The sequence below is a fragment of the Fibroporia radiculosa genome (assembly GCF_000313525.1).
Source record: "Fibroporia radiculosa TFFH 294 genomic supercontigs, scaffold1445, whole genome shotgun sequence".
In the NCBI taxonomy this organism is placed as follows: domain Eukaryota; kingdom Fungi; phylum Basidiomycota; class Agaricomycetes; order Polyporales; family Fibroporiaceae; genus Fibroporia; species Fibroporia radiculosa.
Window position 1 is genome coordinate 1 of NW_012133303.1, and position 20,117 is coordinate 20,117.

Genomic DNA, 20,117 nt, shown 5'->3' on the forward strand with positions numbered 1-20,117 from the left:
TTGTCCTCTTGTTCCCTACGTACCTTCATAGGGACATACTCAGTAATAGATTCAGTTGTCTATTCCAGTTCTAGTCTGAAGTGTAGCTTAAACCAGTATACTTTCTCAAACCTCTGCCAGTTGCAGAGGCTCAGTCTTCCAGTCTAGTTCTAGTATAGCACGTTAGCCTTACGCGTAGCAGTAACCTTTGTCAATAGTAGTCTTAAGCAGAACTCCTGATCCTCAGTCGTCAGGTCCCTTAACAGCAACTGCCTGTGTTCAGGGACCCTGGACGATCGGGATCACACCCTGTTTGACTGCCCCATGTGGATCAGGCCAAAACAGGGCATCATGCAGAATTATGCACCAGACAACTTGCGTCAGGTGCAAGTGCGTCATCAACAAGGATGGACAGAGGATGATGTTCTCATCTTCCTGCATCTCAACCCTATAGTGGCAACCTTCGAGTGGGTGGAAATTCTTGCTCAGGCTGCCACAGACTGAGAGGAGGGAGATCATTACTCGATCGCCAATGCCCTCTTGTACAGTCATACCATAATGCGGAAATCCGCGTTTTCGGCCTTCTGTGAGAGGATCAATATGGACCCCTCTGATGTTCACCCTGACTCCAAGGACTATGAATTCTTTGTGAAGGAGTACAAAGCTGATGTTACAGCAACTCGGTTAATTGAGGCATGGAAAAACCAGGCCCCGGTGTATCCCCCGCCCGCGTTTATTGCGGACACACAGATAGCCGACTATCTCGTTATTGAGCATGTCGACCCGACTGACGTAGGATCATTCCGCGCTGAATCACCCCTCAATTTGCCCGCGAGCGAGGGGGACGTTTCGGGTTGATTACCGCCCCGCATTGACATTTTATTTACACTCTGCATGTACCCTACAGTATGGAGTATAAAACCTGGAATAAAAAAATAAAATAAAATAAAAGAGGTGGCCTTCTCGCTCGACAGCGAGAGGGCCGCGCCACCCTTCTTGTGTGGCCGCCTTGCCGCGCCGTCTCAGAGCCCCATCCGTCTTTCCATCTCCTTCTCTGGCTCTGCTACCACCCTCGTGCCTTTCCAGGTAAGCTCACTGCCCGCACACTCCCGCCCCGACCGCCGCGTGACTAGCAGCATCGGTCATGGTGCACAAGGTAACACGCATGCACACAGCTACTCCATCCCCGGCCAGGACCCCACAAGCGGCTTTGCACCACCACCGTGCCCAAGCCTACCCACGCAGTCCACACAGCTCATATGCGGGCTCAGTGCTCAGCTTCGACGGCGATCACTACGTCCAGCGCGCAGATCGCCCTCTGCGCAGGGTGACACTGCCGATCCCGATCTGACGGACGTGGACTATGTCGTCCCTGGTTTGGTCTGAGTCTATTTGCTTTCGGTACAATTGTCATAGTTGTTACTTGTGTATTACACAGTGTTTTGTATGCAACAATGAATCAATGTATGGCTAATCGCTCGCAAACGTTCGATTAATGCACGACTATTACTCCAATAATTAGCAGGTCGACTAATCTAATGAGTATAATGCCAATAATTCACTAATGAGATGTAATTATTGCTAATTATGTCTCATTAGCATGGGGTGGGGGATTTCCTGATGTGCCGGAGAGGTCTATGCCGACTTCACGAAAGATTTCTCAAAATTTCCTTGTTCTTGCACCCTCGTCCTTATAAATCTCAGACATCGCGGCGGAGAGATTTTGCGCCAACAAGCCTTGATCTTCATCTGTCGTCTGGTAGTTTCTGCAATCGTCGCAAAACTGAGAAAAAATAGGGTGTAGAAGGCTTAGTGGGATTGGATCCGTGGCCGTCACAGGACGATTGCAGTAGAAGCTTCGTTCGTCTCTGTCTTGTAGCCTCCGAAACTCGTACACCTTCCCTGCACTGGATGGCGCTACTTCTTTTCGATTGTCAAGGAAATCCTCTCTGTATTCTCGCACATTCTTTTCGCAGCTTTGGCGCCGGGAAACCAAAACACATAAATAAAATAGGGAGGAAACGTACTGTTGTCGTGCTCGTCTTCTATCCGTCTTCGCTTCGCACGCGCACCAGTGTGAGCTGGAATGTAATAGGACAATAAAAGAACGTCAATGAGAAACGAAACACCACATGGGACAGCATACCTTCAGTGGAGATAGTGACATAAATGAAAGGACATTTGGTGTTATCAATGAGACCCTGTGTTTTCGGAAGATGGTGCCATATGGCTTCTGGATAGTCATTCAACTCCACAGCGATGCTCGCGATATCTTGTGTTTCTGCAACACAGTGAGAACACATGAGGTAATAAAGAAATAGCTAGCACCACACACAACATCCCCCTGAATGGCAGCTGATAGGCTTATGGTACTCAAGTTATGACTACAGCTGAATGATTTCTCCGTTGTGTCTGTTCCGACTTACTCATGGTACCAGGATTACAAGAGGTCAACAAGTGCCACCTTTGCAGTTGGGCTATGTAGCGATCCTATCCGCTAGATTGAAGGTACTGTCTAGCTGTAGAACAAACACCGCGCGTCCCTCGACTGGCCCTCGCTACCAACGCCCGGACGCAGAAACGATCGTCCAGCAAAAGATGAATAGTATGTGTGTTCCTGGTACCGTTCCAGCGCACCGTGGTGAATACAGCAAGTATGGTCCGTGTATATACGAAGCTCGTCATCGCAGTGCGCCATGCGCATCCCCTCCCCGTCACGCCTGGCGTCTCCGGAAGAGTACCTGCGCCTCCATATCGGGCACCAGGGAGCCCCCGACGAACCGCGCCGGCGGCAGGACGCCCTCCTTGCCCTCCAGCCTGACGTCGTACGTCAGTAAAATGTGCGCGAGCATCGCCTTGAGTTCGTTCACTGCGAAGAACCGCCCGGGACTAGACGACGAACGGCAGCCGCACAGATTCAGCGTGAAGTGGACAGAGAGAGACAGCGGCGCACGCACCACGCATGCCGCCCGTGACCAAACAGAATGTATTCCGTGCTTGTGCTCACTGCCGAGTGCTTCGTGCCCTCCCCGTCCTCGTCGCGCATGCTCGAGAAGCGCCACGGGTCGAACAGCGTCGCGTGTGGGTATATCTCCTCGTCGTAGTGAATCGCGCGCACCGGCACCGCGACGAACGTGCCCGCGGGGATGAACGTTCCATCCGAGAACGTAAAGTCCTTCAGCGCGAGCCGCTGCATCGACGTCGCGCCGAGCCCTGTGAGCCGCTGCACCTCCCGGATGAAGCTGTCTACGCGGCGCATCTTCCCGAGCGCGGTCTTGGACCAGCCCTCCTGCTCGAGTACCGCGTCAACCTCTTCGCGCATCGGCTGTACGTACTGTGGATGCGCGGCGAGATAGTGCAGGACGTTGATGAAGCCCTATGGGAGCCATGTGCGTTAGTCTGGGAGAGCGGGAACCGATGGAGAGATGGCCGAGGCATACCATGGACGACGTATGGATTGCCGCAAAATTGACGGTCAGGATTCGCAGGACGAGTGCGCGCACCGTGCGCTCCTCGCCCTGTGCGTCCTCGATGAGCCATTGTAGCATATCCGTCTAGCAAGAGCGAAGGTCAGGAAAGCTCGAACAGAATACCTAGACGCTGTGCAGCGCACCGGCTTATCTGCCCATTCATCGCCGAGCTCGTTCATCTTATTGAGCCGCTTTGTGATGAGCGGCTCGACGTGCTCGACACCACGGTCAACGCTCCGTTCTACTGTCTTCAATAACTTGCCCACGATCCTGCATCGTATCCACCAGGGTGAGGATATTTGACTCACGCGCAGTACACGCTACGTACGGCTTCAGAACGTCCGGGAGAAGGGAAAGTGCATATGCCTTCGTGACCACGTCGATGGTAAACCTCTTGTTGAGCTCGCAGTAGTCTGGATCTCTACCTAGGACATGGTCTCATCAGTGCTGCATCGCTCGAAGGCAGGACGGGACGGAAGGTACATAGCGGAAGGCCGACAAAGACCCGGTTGCTGGTTCTGCATACGATTTGGGTGATTGCGTCGCGCGCGCGAATCTTTACCCAATCTGCTGCGACGTGAGCATCTGCGAATACGGGTGGAATTAATCCGTCTACCCACCGTCGCCCTTGAGTGGGATCTCGTCGTTGAACGCGGCGGCGATCTCGTCTCTGAGATCGGGGAAGAGCGTGCTGAGGTTGCGTGTGAGTTGGGAGCGAACGATGGGGATGTGGTAGGGGTTGTGGTGGATGTTCGCGCCGAGCGTGTACGGAATCTGCAGAACCTACGCAACGCGCCGGAGGGCCGATCAATGATCGTCGTCGACTCGTCGCACAGTGCACCACGCACCTCGTTCGTCGACTCGGCAAAGGACAACTCGTCGTCGGCCGCCCTGCGGAGCTCTTCGATGAGCGGGGTGCTTGTTACAATGACGGTCCAGCCGCGGGTGGCCTTATACTTGAAGACACCACCTTTGTACTACATGCGATGCGGGTGAGTGTGCGGACGCCAGTGGGAGAATGACGGATACGTACGCGTACATAGCCCTCCTGGATGAGGTCGTGGCCGCGCACGAGATACCTAACAAAGCCGAGGAAGGAGAGAATGGGCAAGGAAGGGCCTCCGACGGTGGGGATATGGCGCAGCTGGACGCGGTGCAGAGGGTGAGTGATGGGGGCGCAGACGAGATGAGGAGACAAACCTTGCGCTCGGCCAAGATCAGGTAGAGGTAGATGGCAGGGACGATGAGGAGGACGGAGGGGAGGACGGAGGCGGCCATGGCAGGAGGCTGAGAGAGGAGGGACGAGAGCCAGTGGAAGAGCGACCACGGTCATGATGAAGAAGAGCTTGTGACCGAGCTCCCCGTGGAGCATGAGAGTCGAGCTGCTAACCACACGCGGGCGTCCTCCTTGGCAGGCGTATTATGTAAGTCGCCACCAAGCCTCACCAGAAATTTCATTTGATGAGATGTCCTTCGTTGCCCCCATCCCAGTGGCCTTGTCCGTCGCTGGCGGTAACTAACTTGAAACTCTGGGTTTGGACTCATACGTAGATCATCCACGTGCCGCTGGTGTTGTATCTGTCTCCACAATCTGGTGTTCCAACGTTGAACGTTTGAGCCCTCAAGCAAAGCTCTAATTATAGTCAGTTATATATATAACGCATTATACTTGCACTAAATCACTTCATCAAATAGAGAATTTTTGAGAATTTTTTCGATTTTTGGAAAATAAAAGTAAGTGAGCTTAACTGGTCAGCAACTATTCACTGTTACCCAGATAGGATTGGAGTTGAATATAAATTAGTTTCCAATCTGCCATAAATCACAATCTGAGCCAAAACATTCCGACATGAGTGTGCCCATGCACACATGTGCTTTTCCGTTTTTCCGCTCGCCCCTTACTCCCAGGCATTTGACGGACGTGGGTTCGACCACCATTCGTTCCGAGTCTGTAAAATGCTAATTACCACTCCTGGGAGTACTTGCAGCTATCCGGACAATGTCTCATAGAGCCGACGTCAAGTTGAAGCTGGCGCGATTAACAAGTTCCCCTTCATTATATCAAGGATAATGCGCATCCACAAGATGTTTGCAAGTACATTTGAAGTTACGCTGACCAAACATTAAGGTCATACTTGCCAGGGCTCCCACCCGCGGCGGTCCTGTAGTGGATTGCTCATTGAATCCCGAGGAAACAGTGAAAGGATTTCAAAATGCATAATCTGTGGCCAGCATCTCGCGGGAGCTATGCCACAGCGCGAGCTCCAGACGCCAGACGCACCGGTCGTTGATTCCCGATGAGAATCGACATGAATCAAAATGAGAAACTGAGAAAAACTGAGAAAAACTGAATTGGCATGAAAATTACATAATTCAGCTTTCTTCGCGCGTTTTCAACGCGATTCATTGAGTAATCCTGTTTCTCGATTTAATTAATGTCACTTTTCACTGGGCTTGAGTGCTGGGCGATGAGTAAGGCCCTCACTAGGAGAACAAGTCTCACGCACGTCTAACAGTGTCTCATTCAGACAATCTGCAGGCACATAGAACGTTTCCACTCGCGCTTCCGTGTTAGCCAGAATCTGCTGATAGCGCTGTTACAGTCCGCCCTCGCAGCAAAGCTGATGGTGCGCAATTGAAACAGCACAGCATCTGTATTCTGGGCGCATACGAAGACCGAGCCTTGTGGGATCATAGGCGGGAGAAGTAAGTAATCCATCAGCTTGGCGAGCATCAGGAACTGTCAACTTAATGGAGCTTGATGGCCAATCGTCCATTCAGCTGAGTTGGTCATATCGTTAGTGCCGGAAACGATTACGTCGCAGAAAAAGGCTAGAATTGCTAGTCAACGACATTCAAGGCCTGCCCCTCCCCCCCATACCTCGTCTCGAGATCTGAATCATCTGACGTCTGCCACACTAGACATGTCGGACGAGGGTGAGAGTGTTAAGAAGGATGGAGCTGTCGCCAGCGACAATCCCAGTACGTCGATCCCAGTATTTTTCGGCATGGCAACGTCCCTTGCTCATCCCGGTCTCAACCTCTAGGTGTCGAGCAGCAACATATAGTGCAAGACTCTGCACACATACGTGTGAGCGAAGAATATGATCCACAGATGCCTTCTCTCCCTATTGAGGTTTGGGAACAAGTCATTGATCTCAGCTGGGAATTCGACTCGGTCAAGGCTTGCTCGCTGGTATGCCGGAGCTGGTATCCAAGGAGCCGCTATCATCTGCTGCAGACAGTCTTGCTCAAGGACAAAAAGCAAGTCGCGCACATGGCAAGATTGGTCCGCCGGGAGCCTTACCTGAAGGACGCGGTGAAGAAGGTGGTGCTCATGGGTGGAGATCGCGACTTTGAGGTGCTCCCTCACTTTGGGACCTTCGCCGCGATGCTCGCGCGGCAGCTGACACGGGCGGCGAAGCTCGAGGTGCACTGGGCAAAGTGGCAGACTGGTCTGTTTCACCCCGACGTGTTCCTGCACATGACCGCGTTCACTTCTATCACGCATCTTAGGATCTACTTTGTCTCGTTTCCATCTGTGCTCGTTTTTGGCCGGTTTGTGTCCGCGCTCCCGCAGCTAAAGCAGCTGGAATGTGCGCACGTACATTTTGAAAATGGTTCCTTCGATAAGCGGTCTCCGGTCGTGCGATCGTTCCCCACACAATTCGTTCTCGATGGGATCACGGGCGTGGAGGGCGTCATTGACTTTGTCGTTGGCACAACGATCAGCGCGAAGCTCGAGGAGCTTGTGCTATGGCGCTGGGGGTCTGTTTCGACGAGAGATCTCGCCGCTCACTACGAGCGATTCCAGCGGTTACTGCAGGTTATTGGGAGTTCGCTGGTCAGCTTTGAGGCTACACTGAATGGGATGTCTGGCAAAGAACCCGAGTCAGACGTGAAATTTATCGGTAAGTTCGATGGAATAGTTATGCTTGTGAGTGCGACTGAGACAGAACAGGTTCTGCTCTAAACTTGAGCAGTAATACAAACCTAGAAGTCCTCAAGCTGGTTATCCAGGACATCTGCGCCGCGTCCCGCGGTTGGGTGGACGCGCTTCTGAAAACTGTGTCGACTAAGAAGCTTCGTGAAGTGCACATTGTCTATCGATGGATGATTTCCAACCCCAGTCTAGAGATCGTGCTAACCGCACTGAACGAGGAAGAATGCAGGCGAATTGATGATTTCCTAACAGGGAAGCAGTTTTCGAAGCTTACTCAAGTTTCCTTTGGATTATATACCAGGCAGAGAAATCATGTCCTACCCGCGGCACAAGCTTGGTGGGGAGAGCTTTCCTCCCGGTTTCCGAAACTCCGTGCCAAGGGTATATTCCGGTGAGCATCGTGCCCGGCCTGAACGAAAGTTGCGGATTCATCCGTCTTGATCTCTCACGCGCAGAACCACCGTATTGGTTGACTACATGGCTCTTTGATAGTATACATGTACATAGTCAGTGCGCCATCATAAAAACGCGCTCCATGTTCTAGGTCGCAGGTAGCCGCGGCATTGTGATCTCGAGAATGAGCCCGTTGTGTACCTCCTAATTAAGATCTATGTTATACTAGTTCTACTTGGACGTAGCACGACTCTCGCTCCCTGTGTTTCCAGCAACTCGCCTTCGAGATGTTCGATGCAACGAAGTCTGTCGAATTTTTGGCGTCTTCAGCGTCCCCTCTCGGCCCGGTGAACATCGCTTCTCGCCCACAAGCACCCAGCTTAGTGAAACGACTTTGGCCTGATCAACTTTTTCCTCTTGCGAGATAATCCGCCTCTATTGTGGACACATCGAATATAATGTCGACTTCTGTTCGAAACGACACTCGCACATATGGCTCCACTCTGATACCTATTCTTCTCCAGCTTGTTGCCCAGTACATAATAATTCAGACACAAGCACATACACATAAATGAGGGCCCGACTATGCAACGTCCCTAGCCTTGGAACGCAACGCCCTTCTTGGATGTCTCTGCCAGTCCCCCTGCCGCATAGCCAGTACCTGTGGAATGATGAATATGTGAGAATCATGAGTGCACAGTTCAACCTACCCTCCCTCGCAAGTTCGATAATGTCCTTGTCGCCGAGCTGTACATCGCATTGTATGCATTGCTTCGCTGGCTTGACAAGCGTGTCAGTACAAGTCTTGCAGACAACATGTCCACAGGGCTTCATCACTACACAGCACTACTTAGTATGTCATCCGGACATCAAATGAAACAGCCATACCGTGCATCAGAGTGCTATTCGACAACGTCTTTTTACACGATGGGCATATTGGAGGTTTCTCGTCGTCATTCTTCGGCTTTGATCCGTCCTCAGTCGCTGGTGTCGACTCACCAGAGCGGGAAGGCCCCGAGGACGTGTCGTAAATGAACTTCACAGGGATTAGATTCTTTCGCCTTTGTAACAATCACATCAGCAAATTTCCAGCACCATACAAATATCTTAAACACACGTCAGTGGGTGCGCTGGCGTTCCCCCGCGACATGCGGCTTGCACTTTGACGTCTGTTAATGAAGTTGGTGGTCCGCTTGATGTGTACGTTGGAGTGAGAGACGGAAGCCAGAAATCGGGGAGCTTGTGCTTGAGCGCCTCCGCTTGCTCGCGCTCAATTTGCCGCAAAGCAGCCTCCTCCGCCTCTCGTGCAAGCGTCTCAACAGTGTTTTCCGAGAAGTCAAACTTGCGTTTTGTCCCCCGGGCTTATGAAGATGAGCGAGGATAGCAGTCACAAAGAATAACGAGGACATACATCCTTTCGGCTCGGCACCAGAGGTGGTGATGGTCGGGGTGGCGGCCAAGCCGAGCTGTCCCTTCTCAAATTCAAGCAAGACTCGCTCCCGCGCAGCCTCTCGTGCTCTCTGCTTCTCCTCGTCTGCCTCACGCTTCAGCGTCTCCAGTCTGGCCTTCTGTCGCTTGATATCCGCCATCTGTGCGACTGACCGCCAGGATGAGTCAACCACGACACCGTCTAACACTCAGGAGCAGACGCACCGAGATCCGTGTACACGCACTCCTTGCAGAAAAGATGGCCTTTCTGACATGCTACCGGCTCCCGTGCTCGCTGCAGACATAGTGCGCACGCATCGAAGCGCCGCATGGACTCGTTCCCTAGACGTTGCTACAACGCTTACTATGTCACGAACTCAAAAAGAATATGAGAGATAGACTTACCCGCTTGGTTCCATAGTCAAGCTTTTTGTATTCTGCGTACGAGAAGATGGAAGACGCGGTGTTGTTCTTGCTATGTTTTGTCATCTTGGTTCTGGTCGTGGTGCGAGTCTGTACGTCTTGTCTATATATTTGGTAATACATCTCTCAGCGACCCACATTCAAGGTTTAGGGTATGGATAGACTCTTACCTGGGATATTTGATTTGAGGGCTGAGGAGGAGGGAGGGAGCAAGACGGCGCGAAATGCTCGCGACGATTGGGCGCTAGAGACCAAGCGCCAAATGCTGGCCCGGGAAGAGAAAGTCCTTCCCAGCTCTTCACCAACTCTACTGCGGTTTGCTGCAGGTTCTCTCTTAACATTGCTGATGGCCCTTTTGACAATTGTCTATGCCTCTGAAACTGATATGCGACTTATTCTGTTGACTTGCATATCACTTGTGCTGTGGGTCAAACTTCAACTCAGTGCCAGTTATTGGATAGTTAGATATCAAAGCTGAAGCCAATCCTTGGCTTTGATGTCTAGCTGCCCAATGGGTGGATTTAAGAGGATGTGTGTTTTACTCTTTTGTGGGTTCGTTTCTACCTCAACAAGATTGTGGCCTGCATGCACTGTCAGGCCGATGAACAACTGGAACCTTCAGCTGCCGTAGCCAACTTGAAATTTATGGACTTCCGGTGAATATATGACATGGTACCCGTGCCTCTGTTATCGCTCAAGGAGCAAATCAGTGAGGGAGTAGTCATAAAACTCTCTATCTAGACTTCTGTGGATAATTCGTTCTTGAGGTTTATGCTGCGCACTCAAATTTATTGGCTAGTGAGTACGTTCAGCTACTTCTGAGGTCTGACATGCTCTAGACATGCAATGTCTTTGCAAGTTTGTTCACATTGGTAATCCACTGTGTCAGATGCCGTCCACCTGGTCCTAGAAGCGTCGCGATAGTGGCCAGTGGGAACGACGTTCCCAGCCACTGTACTGGCTTCCCACCACGAGACCCTCCCATCTATGCTTGGAAATCTCATGTTTGCCTCCAAGACAGCACCCCATGATCGTAGTGTACTGGTGCCGACATCTGGCGGCGATCTTAGTGGGGCGTCATGAGCATAAGTAGCTCTCAGGTTCTCGAGTTGTGAGCCTTATCCGTTGCACCTTACATATTCGACCTCCGAGCTAGTATGAGGGCGATACGCTATTACGGGCCCGGGGATATTCGGCTTGAAAACATACCTGAGCCTGCTGTAGAAGACGGGCAAGTGAAGATCAAGGTGCGCAATTTGACCTTGTATACGTTCGCTTGATTGGAGTGTCTGTTCCAGATCGCGTGGTTGGTGATCGAAAGACTCTTTTCATACACCTAGATGACTGATGATCGGCGTTGCCGTACAGGAATGGAAGTGAGCTCCATCCTACCTTCGACAAGATATGACCCTAATGGGACACTAGTATGCGGCTCTGACGTCCACTCATTCTTTCATTTGCCACCGCCATCTCCAACACTGACCCAGGCGCACCCTATTACGGGCGAGAAGCTCCCGCTTGTAATGGGCCATGAGTATGTATCACTCTTATACAAGCAGTTTGTGTTCAAAATTAATTGATCTTAGATTCTCTGGAACGATTGTTGAACTGGGAAAGGGTGTCGACACCGGCCGTTTCGCTATCGGAAAAAATGCTGTCGTGTATGCCTATACATAGTGCATCTGCTTGTCGACTGTTCCTGACGTTGTTTGGGCAGTGATCCGGTGATTTCATGCATGCAACCGACTTGTGGACCATGTACCTCTGACAAACGAAACGTCTGTCCCCACACTACGTTCGTGGTACGTCCTCTCTAGATGATCTTCAAACGTCCCTTGAATGCTATTTTCCCAGGGGATTGGCGGATACGGCGGTGGCCTTGCAGAGTACATCGCTATCAAGCAAGAGTTTGTGCACGTTTTGCCGGACAGTGTCCCTCGTATGTCCTCCGTCCATATGGTCCTGTCTGCTCAGTTTTTTGGACACTGCTAGTGGATATCGGCGCGCTCATCGAGCCTCTGTCTGTCGCATGGCACGCGGTGAAGGTGTCTACGTTTACCCCTGGGGACAGTGCGCTGATTATAGGTGGAGGGCCGGTGGGTTTAGACCGACTCCAGATGAGAATGCCGTTCTAATCAGACACGCAGATCGGTTTGCTTGTGCTAATTGTTCTAAGGTGATCGTCTATAAATAGTAAATGTTCGATGTACTTACTCGCCGCAGAGCGCAAGATGCTTCCTGGGTCGGAATCTCCGAGCCCACTATCCAGCGCCGCGAGACTGCTCTCCAGCTCTCCGCCTCCGCCGCATATGATCCCCGTACGACCGACATCGCTGCGGAGACATTCAAAGCGACAAGCGGCGGCGCGGCAGTCGTCTTTGACTGTGCAGGGCTTCAAGTTAGTCTCGACACTGCCTTGCAGGCAGTACGGCCGAAGGGCAACGTTGTCGAAGTCGCGGTATGGGACACCAACCCGAGCTTGGACATCACGACGTTGCAGAGAAAGGAGGCTTTACTTACTTGTAAGCGCGCGTCTCGCACTATGACATCCCATAAAGTAACTCCAAATTTCAGCTAGCCAGGGCTGTAACCGCGAACATCCGGAGATACTCCAAGCTGTGGCAGAGGGAAAGCTACACGGTCTGAATGATCTGATTACGAAGAGAATTCGACTTGAGGACCTCATGGAAGAGGGCATTCAGACTCTCATCAAAGACAAAGATCGCCAGAGTGAGTGCATAGCTCTCTATTTGTGGACAGTAGATTTGACGCCGTTCTCAGTCAAAATTCTTGTTCATCCGTGAGCGCCGACTTCTCTTCGCAACGTAATCGCCTTGGGTCTGTCTGGGACAGTGTGCAGCACAGAATCACCCAGTTGTCTTTCTGTCCCGCCTTATCATCTATGGCAATGAGGTTGTTCTGCATTAGAGTGACATTGAAGGTGGCTGTCAGTGGAGGAGATGTGGTTTGGCGGATTCAGTAAGATTCGTGCACAGCGGGCGACGGACGACCGAAACCTGGGATCTTGATCTGCGATCGACCACCGCGCGCGTGATTAGCCAGGCACACGCCTCTTCTGAGCCCTGCAGCCTACCCTTGTGCCTCTTAATTATCTGCTCAGTCAAACGGCAACAACATGGATTGTAACGTAGCGTATCTACTGATATATTGCAAGACACGCCCGCCCCTTGTGTCTCAAACACATCGGTTCCGGGAGAGCTCACTCAGCTAGTCATCCCATGTAAAACGGAACACCCGCTGAGATAAGGACTGCAGCCACGGCTCACGGCTGGGTATAAAGCCCAATGCCATACTTATCGCGTCCGACCACTACTTGCATCCCCGCGCAGCGACCGGAATGCTATGATCCCTCCTCGCTTTATCCTCTCTACCCTCGCCTTCGCACTTGGACTCGGCCTGACGGCATACGGCGCACAGCAGACGTTCTCCTGGATGTCCGAGTACCCCGACCTATACGAGGCTTCCATCGCAGAGCTGCAGGACGGGCTAAAGAGGGGCCGCTTTACGAGCGTCGATCTCGTGAAGGTGCGTTCTCGCATTCGTTGTGTGCGAGGGGCATGCGAGATGACGCTGGCGGATAGGCATACCTTGCGCGGATCGATGAGGTGAACATCAACGGCCCCGGCTTGCGCGCGGTGCTTGAGACGAACCCCAAGGCCCTCGAGCACGCGGCAGAACTGGACAAGGAGCGCGCAGCGTCAGGCATCCGAGGACCGCTCCATGGGATCCCCCTCCTGCTGAAAGACAACATTGCTACTCGCCACGAAGACGGTGCGCATGTTTATGCTGATGGTCCTCCCTCCCCTCGCTCACACGCGCATGGCAGGTATGGAGACGACTGCAGGTGGGTGCAGGCCGTGCGCTCTGACAGGAGGCTGCTAACGGCGGCCGATTACAGGCTCCTGGGCCCTCGTCGGCTCCGTCGTCCCCGGGGACGCGACCGTCGCGGCAAAGCTGCGCGCAGCGGGCGCGATCCTGCTCGGGAAGGCGACGCTGTCCGAATGGGCAAACTGGCGCGGGGAGGTGCCGTCCGGGTTCAGCGGGCGCATCGGGCAGTGCACGAACCCGTACGTGCCGCTGGGCAACCCGTCCGGCTCGAGCTCGGGCAGCGGCGTCGCGACGGCGGTCGGGCTTGCGGCGGGCTCGCTCGGTTCGGAGACGGACGGGTCGATCATCTCCCCGAGCAGCCACAATAATGTCGTGGGCATCAAGCCCACCGTCGGGCTCACATCGCGTGCGGGAGGTACGTCGCCGTAGTGCAGCGCCGTTAGGGGTGTCGTAACGTCGTCTGGGGACAGTGATTCCGATCTCAGAGCATCAGGACAGCGTCGGGCCCATGTGTCGCAGTGTGGCGGACGCCGCAGTCGTGCTCTCTGCGATCGTCGGGCGCGACCCGCTCGACAACTACTCTCTGGGCCAGCCTGAAGTCGCCCCGGACTATACGCAGGCGCTTCAGAAGGACGGGCTGAAGGGTGCGCGGCTTGGCGTGCCGCGGAAGGTGTTCGAGGGCATGAATGCGGACACTATCATCGCGTTCAACGCAGCACTCGACGTGATGCGCGGGCTCGGCGCGACGATAGTTGACCCGGCAGACTTCAAAGCGGAATACGACTACGACGGGATCTGGAAGAGGGAGAACAACGTCCTCTGCGGTGACTTCAAAGTGCGTGGCCTACCGTGTTTGACACATGCGTTAGCTGAGCCGCGGGCAGGTGAACATCGAGCAATACATCTCGAAGCTGGTCAAGGTGCCAACGGGCGTGAAAAACTTGACTGACCTGATCGCATTTAACACGGCGAACGCCGACAAGGAGCTCATTGAGCCATACTGGACGGACCAGTCGACGTACGGCCGCTCTTCCAGTGCACACATGCGCTCTTCTAACAGCACTTGCGTAGGTTTATCAAATCGGAGAAGACGCCGCAGGACAAGGCATACTTCGATGCGCTGGCGTTCGACTATGAGACGGGACGGGCGAATGGGATAGACGGCGCGCTGAAAGAGTTCAGCCTCGATGCGATCCTCATCCCCACCAACAAAGCGTCCCGGCCGGCGGCCATCGCAGGCTACCCGGTCATCTCAGGTAACGCTATGAGGTATGCCGCAGAGAGCCACGAGACTGATCTGGGCATTCGCAGTGCCGCTTGGCTTCCAGCCGCCTGACGTTGTGCTCCCCGAGCCCAATCCAACGCGGGCGAGCGGGCCCAACATGCCATTCGGTATCGCCTTCCTCGGGACGGCGTACAGCGAGTTCAACCTAGTGAAATTCGCGTACGCGTACGAGCAGGCGACGAAGACGCGGCTCAAGCTGCGCGCTTACCCTGAGGCGATCCCGAAGACGCAGCTGAAGGATGTGATTGGGAAGTAGCGCGTTGAAGGTGAGGAAAAGGACTCGGATAATGTCGAAGGCCGGGCAGGATATGAAGCGCATCAGACAGACGGTGCACATTGTCACTTTTTTTGGAATCACTTGTCCGTGCTCAAAGGCACTTGAAGCCAACTTGAGGCTAGCTTTGCGGGTCATTACTTTTGCTTATTCCTAAAATTTTATCAAGTAGGAGTCAAATGATATTGTGTAGTAAATGCTGAAGTGAAATTTATTGAGCATGCTCGCGGGGCGTCCAAATGAGCCAGCAATCGGGAATTGGTGTGAGTGAATGCTGTTTTGCGAGGTCAAGGTGCATCTTGCCCGCCGATATCTATCGGACCAATAGGCAGTACCGAAGACGTCAAGAACCCTGATACGGACGACGCCTGTGCTTGTAGGACATCTAGCGCAATCCGCTGGAGACGCTGAAAAGGTCGCCTCGTGAGTCTAGGAGTCCTAGCATCCAGAGATATAGTAGAGTCAGTGCCTCACAAGCAAGTCAAATTTAAATTACATGAGACTTACATGACAGTAAGGTCTTTCCAAGTTCTCAGATCTTCGCTGTATCCTTTACTCTCAGCGTTGATATACCTTTAAATCTCATCCTCCATGTTTCAGCGATGGCCATGTTCTGCTCAAGAGCTGCAGTAGCCATACAGTTTCGCTCCTGCTACGAGCTCTTCTGCAGGGCCAGCACATAGAACGATGCTACAAAGGCCCATGCATACAGCTGTCCGTCGTAAGTCTTTCTGCTTTCATCACTCTCCCTGGAGAGGATCTGACATCTCTAGAGAGCGCAGATCACCCCTGCTGCCCACCGCTTACCCCGACGAAATCTTGACTGGGAGCTTCATGATAATAATCTGGCTCCGAGCAGCGTTTAAACACGTCAGGGTGTTCCGAAAGCTGCCAGCGGGTGGGTGACGTGCGCAGGAGTGCCAGTGGGTTCGCAGGCGGACGAAGTCTCCAAGCGCGTGTTGATCCGTGGGCGCAAGGCTCTGGTGGCGGGGCATACAGCGAGATGGGAAGGTGTCGGAAATAGACGACAAAACCGTGAAATGGTGAGAAGGAAGGTTCGAGAGCGCTGGAGAGAAATAGGTACATACGAACACAGGAAGCTCCTCTGCCTTTGGGTGATGAAAAGTGAGTGGGGTGGGGTGAGAAACTGAAATTGATTCGCTTCCATCAGATACCATGAGGGTGTAAGTATGGACTAGTGGTACTAGAGCTACGTTGAAATCGAAGTGTCCATGAGCGATACAAAGGAACGTGGGTCAGTGGGAGATACATCGCGTCAAGAAAGCATGTCCGTGGAGTCCGTTCAAGGATACAGAATGTCCGTGTCCGTGGGGTCGAAACGGACGAGATTTCATGGATGTGCTCTGGGCCGGCGACTGTATACGTGTGTCCGCTGGGGAGGCTGTGCAGCAGGTTCAGCGTCTCGTCGTACTGCAGTAGGCGAGGCCAATATGCTCGTCGCGAAGAGGGCGAGGATACAGAGGATAAGGGAGGAGCGCATTTCCGGGAAACGGGTTGAACGTTGATGGTGAGATCGCAGTGCTCGTGCTCGATGGGATGTGTTGCTCTGAAGCAGCTGCAAATGCTGTGAGACAACACTGGCGAAGACAAAGATGTGAAACGACTCACGAGACTAGTATACCGAACGTGTTGTCGCGTTATCGAAAAATGCGAGGGGAAAGCGGATTTTCCTAGAAGCATATATTCACTCCTGTACGAAGAGGGCGCAGAAAACGGTGCTCACCTGTTCGACTTGGCAGATGATATAAGTAAAAAGTTATAAGCCCGTGCGCGTGAGCTCCGGGGTGGCTCGTGGACCTAAGATTCCGAGAATGGCTGGGTGCTTGCGCGACTGAGAGGGCGAAAACGGCGGCCTGGCAAGTCGTGAGATCGTGAGTGTATCAGATGCAAGTCGGTTTCCTAAGGATGCGAGGGAAGAGGAATGCGGACGGTCGTGGCCCCGGCCGAGGGCTTTTAGTACGAGCAGACAGGCTGCGGAAGGGAAAGTCGCACTGGAAGAGGAGCGCGCGGCGCCACCTGAGTGAGTTTTGAGTGACGACGGAACACGCGAAAACACTTTTCCCGACGGCCGACCTGACCCTAACCCAAGACAGGCAGCCACTTGTCCGCTTCCAAATCCAATTCCCTGCCTCGAACTTTGAATTATGCACCCCATGACCACCACTAGGCGTCCTGCAAGGCACCCCATCGTAGCCCATCGAATACTACTCTATACTACTGTGCATCGCATCGACGCATTGTATCGCGAGGTACATTTATTTCGGGATACCTGGAAATAGCTCTTGTCTTTCACAGGACCACGCGGACGGGGCTGTAGCGTTTCTGGTGAAACATGGAGTCGCCTTGCTAGAACTGGGGGTCGCTGTATTTCGAGATGTAGCGCGTTGCGCCCTGCCGCTAGGCACACAGACAGCGTATCCGTATGTGGCTTCCTAAATCATATATCTGCTAGCGTTACGCCGCTATATTTCCAACTTGTTGCCGTGGCTGGACAACGTACACTGTTCGTTTCGTGTTTGTTGTACAGTAAACGCTCACTGGATAGCTAATTCATGCTGGAGGAATACCCACGAATGTCACACAACAGTGCAACTTCAATCCGTACGCCAATGTCGGACGGACTCCTAGTTTGTTGTTTCGATTCTCGAAAGAGTTTTCTGGCGCATAAAATCAGGAAACGATCAGGAAAGAGATCCAATTACAATCATGTGTGTCAGTATGTTGAATACCTGGATGTCAAATGTGCTGAATCTCACCAGGAAACATAAGTTGGTCGCGACAAGTTTCATTTGACGAGATGTGGTGGGCAATATTCAGCTGGCCGCTTAAACTAGACCAAAGGTGCTTACTACTGGATTTGTTGAACCCTTGGCAATATATATTTTCTCATCCTCCTCCAACATCGACACATCTCATATTCTCTGTATGGTCGTGGAGGGTTCGCTGTGGTTATTGGCTGCAAAAGACTGAGCCTGTCGACAATTCTACGTCTTAATTACCTCAGCCACTGAGGTCACTAATGTCTCTCCCTAGAACGTCTTGAAGATCATGGTTGGTGTGTAGAATACCTGGATCCACGCATCTTGTATAACGTCACCGAAGCACGAGACGAAGGCACCGAGGTATGTGGATACAGCCACTTTCTCCCGTATAGGAAACCCAGTGTTTACACGGGTAGCTATCAATTTACAGGCTATAAAGTGACACTATGAGCAAGAGGAACTATATGGCTCTCTCAATATCATCGGTTGCTAGCAGCGATTGCACTCAGCAAGCGTTACAATTAAAATGTGTGCCCGACAGGCCTCAGGCCAACACTTTCACTTTGTGCTACCCTGACTCGTAATCAGATCTGCGGCTGCAGAAAACCTCATCCCCGAGGTTCTTGAGGTTTTTGTTCACAGATATTCGGCATCCCATCTAGTGAAAGGCTATCAACCGATAAACATCTCTGACGCGAGCGCAGATCCCCCACTTCTACATAAGTGTCATTGACAAGTTGCGCAGGCGCTTAGGGTATGTCATTGTGTGGTCCTTAGCAGCGTGTTCATCAAAGTTCTGGCCAGGGAATAACGGAAGACAGAGACGCTCGACCCTTCGGAAATGAAACTTTCGGGCGTGCCTTCATAAACACTTGGAAGAGCTACTATATCCGTCTTGCCAAACGAGCTTTATCATCCCCAATCAACACAGTCAATCGCACCTTCCTCCCCTCCCCTCCTGTACCTCTCGCTGGTCGTGATCGATTATGAGCGTATGTCGATGATGGACCTTCTACTTTGCTACGATTGCCTTATCATTGTACGTGCATCCAGGTCCTCACAAGACTCCATCCCTCGGACTCCGATTACACCACAGGTAGAAAACCAATCAGCTCACTGGAGCACCCGCGCTGACATTGGAACGGATTCAGCGCAGAGGCTGCTCACTAGCGGCTGGATGAATCCGCAGAAAGCATTTCCCTCTATCCGGAGCATCTACCGAGTCGATTTGCGAAGCTCTCAAGCCCGGAACCATGCGCAGCAGTACGACCAGTACAAGTAGTCTTTTGAGACCTATTGACGGAGAGCGCGTATCTGATATGTTCTATAAATCAGGGCTCAGGTCGCGTCCCAAGGAGTCCGGGGACCTGTTGAGACGCCCCTCTTCCAGGGACTCGGTCGTGCATGCAGTATCGGGGAGAACACCACTAGCCCCTGCAACCTTCCTGACTGCGCCGTGTGCCATGTTCTTAAATGCCACTTCGCGGATGGGCATGCCAGTAGGTGGTCTTTAGTATGTCGTCGAACGCAATATGAGCGTGTGTACCACAGAGAAGGACGGGTATTGGGGTAGAGGCATATATTCGACGGCCGCCTCGAACAGTAAGTCGAGATCATGTCCTTCTACCGTTGAGGAGCTCAGCTTCTTGTCTGCTGTCCGCATCAGAGGCGGACTACTTTGCGAAAAATATTAACAACCAGTCCAACGACAAAGTCGTTTTACTGAGCCGGGTCGTAGTCGGCAAGAGGGCTGCTCTGCGATCAAAGGACACCAGTCTGCGGCGACCACCTCTCGGGTATGATTCGGTGAGTTGATCGACCACTAGCGGCGTGCGCGGCGCTTAGCTTAAGTTTGCGGGTCAAGATTGACGCTCTCACTTCGCTGCAAGGCGGCGCAGTGAAGTACTCTGAGGTTGTCGTATACCGCGACGACGCGCTGATTCCATGGGTAATGATTGTTTACAATTTGTGATGTCTTACTTGTGTACATCAGATTCGCTTTGTGTATCCTAATAGCTATGACACGAGATCCAATAGTCCTACGTAAGATGCGCCAAGTAACAGGATGGACGGCTGGCCGTAGCATCAGCACGACGAGTTGAAGAAAGTATTAGTACGCTGGATTCTCCCATCACGCGACCACTGTTGGCTCTTCCACTTTGATCTGCCGAATATTGCTCATTTCGTTCACCAATTCTTCAAGAAGACTAGTATATGGCTCATCAGACGACCATGTGCAATCATCATCATCGAGCTTCAAAGTAGGAAATACAGAAATGTGTAGGGCAGA

The 20,117-nt window shown here is 52.6% G+C and overlaps 6 protein-coding genes across 6 annotated transcripts; 4 read left to right on the forward strand and 2 right to left on the reverse strand.

Annotated features, from left to right (window-relative positions):
* Positions 1-579: 579 nt before the first annotated feature.
* On the forward strand, positions 580-1,365 carry FIBRA_02858 (uncharacterized protein; the record flags this gene model as incomplete). The annotated part of the gene is made up of 2 exons (XM_012324709.1): positions 580-832; positions 932-1,365. The coding sequence occupies 2 exons, from the start codon at positions 580-582 to the stop codon at positions 1,363-1,365; spliced, it is 687 nt and encodes a 228-aa protein (XP_012180099.1).
* A 1,328-nt stretch (positions 1,366-2,693) lies between these two features.
* FIBRA_02859 (uncharacterized protein) lies at positions 2,694-4,727 on the reverse strand (the record flags this gene model as incomplete). Its single annotated transcript, XM_012324710.1, has 10 exons — positions 2,694-2,868; positions 2,937-3,355; positions 3,420-3,533; positions 3,593-3,719; positions 3,778-3,874; positions 3,933-4,016; positions 4,070-4,232; positions 4,298-4,426; positions 4,483-4,593; positions 4,650-4,727. 10 exons carry the CDS (start codon positions 4,725-4,727, stop codon positions 2,694-2,696), a joined length of 1,497 nt encoding a protein of 498 aa, XP_012180100.1.
* Positions 4,728-6,373: 1,646 nt separating this feature from the next.
* Positions 6,374-7,881, forward strand: FIBRA_02860 (uncharacterized protein; the record flags this gene model as incomplete). The annotated part of the gene is made up of 5 exons (XM_012324711.1): positions 6,374-6,431; positions 6,497-6,645; positions 6,691-7,360; positions 7,411-7,783; positions 7,848-7,881. The coding sequence occupies 5 exons, from the start codon at positions 6,374-6,376 to the stop codon at positions 7,879-7,881; spliced, it is 1,284 nt and encodes a 427-aa protein (XP_012180101.1).
* A 500-nt stretch (positions 7,882-8,381) lies between these two features.
* Positions 8,382-9,977, reverse strand: FIBRA_02861 (uncharacterized protein; the record flags this gene model as incomplete). The annotated part of the gene is made up of 8 exons (XM_012324712.1): positions 8,382-8,446; positions 8,496-8,621; positions 8,674-8,846; positions 8,903-9,146; positions 9,197-9,382; positions 9,439-9,565; positions 9,619-9,726; positions 9,807-9,977. 8 exons carry the CDS (start codon positions 9,975-9,977, stop codon positions 8,382-8,384), a joined length of 1,200 nt encoding a protein of 399 aa, XP_012180102.1.
* A 1,029-nt stretch (positions 9,978-11,006) lies between these two features.
* FIBRA_02862 (uncharacterized protein) lies at positions 11,007-15,026 on the forward strand (the record flags this gene model as incomplete). The annotated part of the gene is made up of 17 exons (XM_012324713.1): positions 11,007-11,170; positions 11,223-11,297; positions 11,354-11,438; positions 11,491-11,575; positions 11,629-11,732; positions 11,784-11,812; positions 11,860-12,158; positions 12,211-12,366; positions 12,418-12,436; positions 12,987-13,182; positions 13,239-13,428; positions 13,484-13,501; positions 13,556-13,900; positions 13,956-14,320; positions 14,370-14,503; positions 14,557-14,741; positions 14,797-15,026. The coding sequence occupies 17 exons, from the start codon at positions 11,007-11,009 to the stop codon at positions 15,024-15,026; spliced, it is 2,679 nt and encodes an 892-aa protein (XP_012180103.1).
* A 4,333-nt stretch (positions 15,027-19,359) lies between these two features.
* On the forward strand, positions 19,360-19,799 carry FIBRA_02863 (uncharacterized protein; the record flags this gene model as incomplete). Its single annotated transcript, XM_012324714.1, has 3 exons — positions 19,360-19,429; positions 19,494-19,633; positions 19,692-19,799. 3 exons carry the CDS (start codon positions 19,360-19,362, stop codon positions 19,797-19,799), a joined length of 318 nt encoding a protein of 105 aa, XP_012180104.1.
* Between the last annotated feature and the right edge of the window lie 318 nt (positions 19,800-20,117).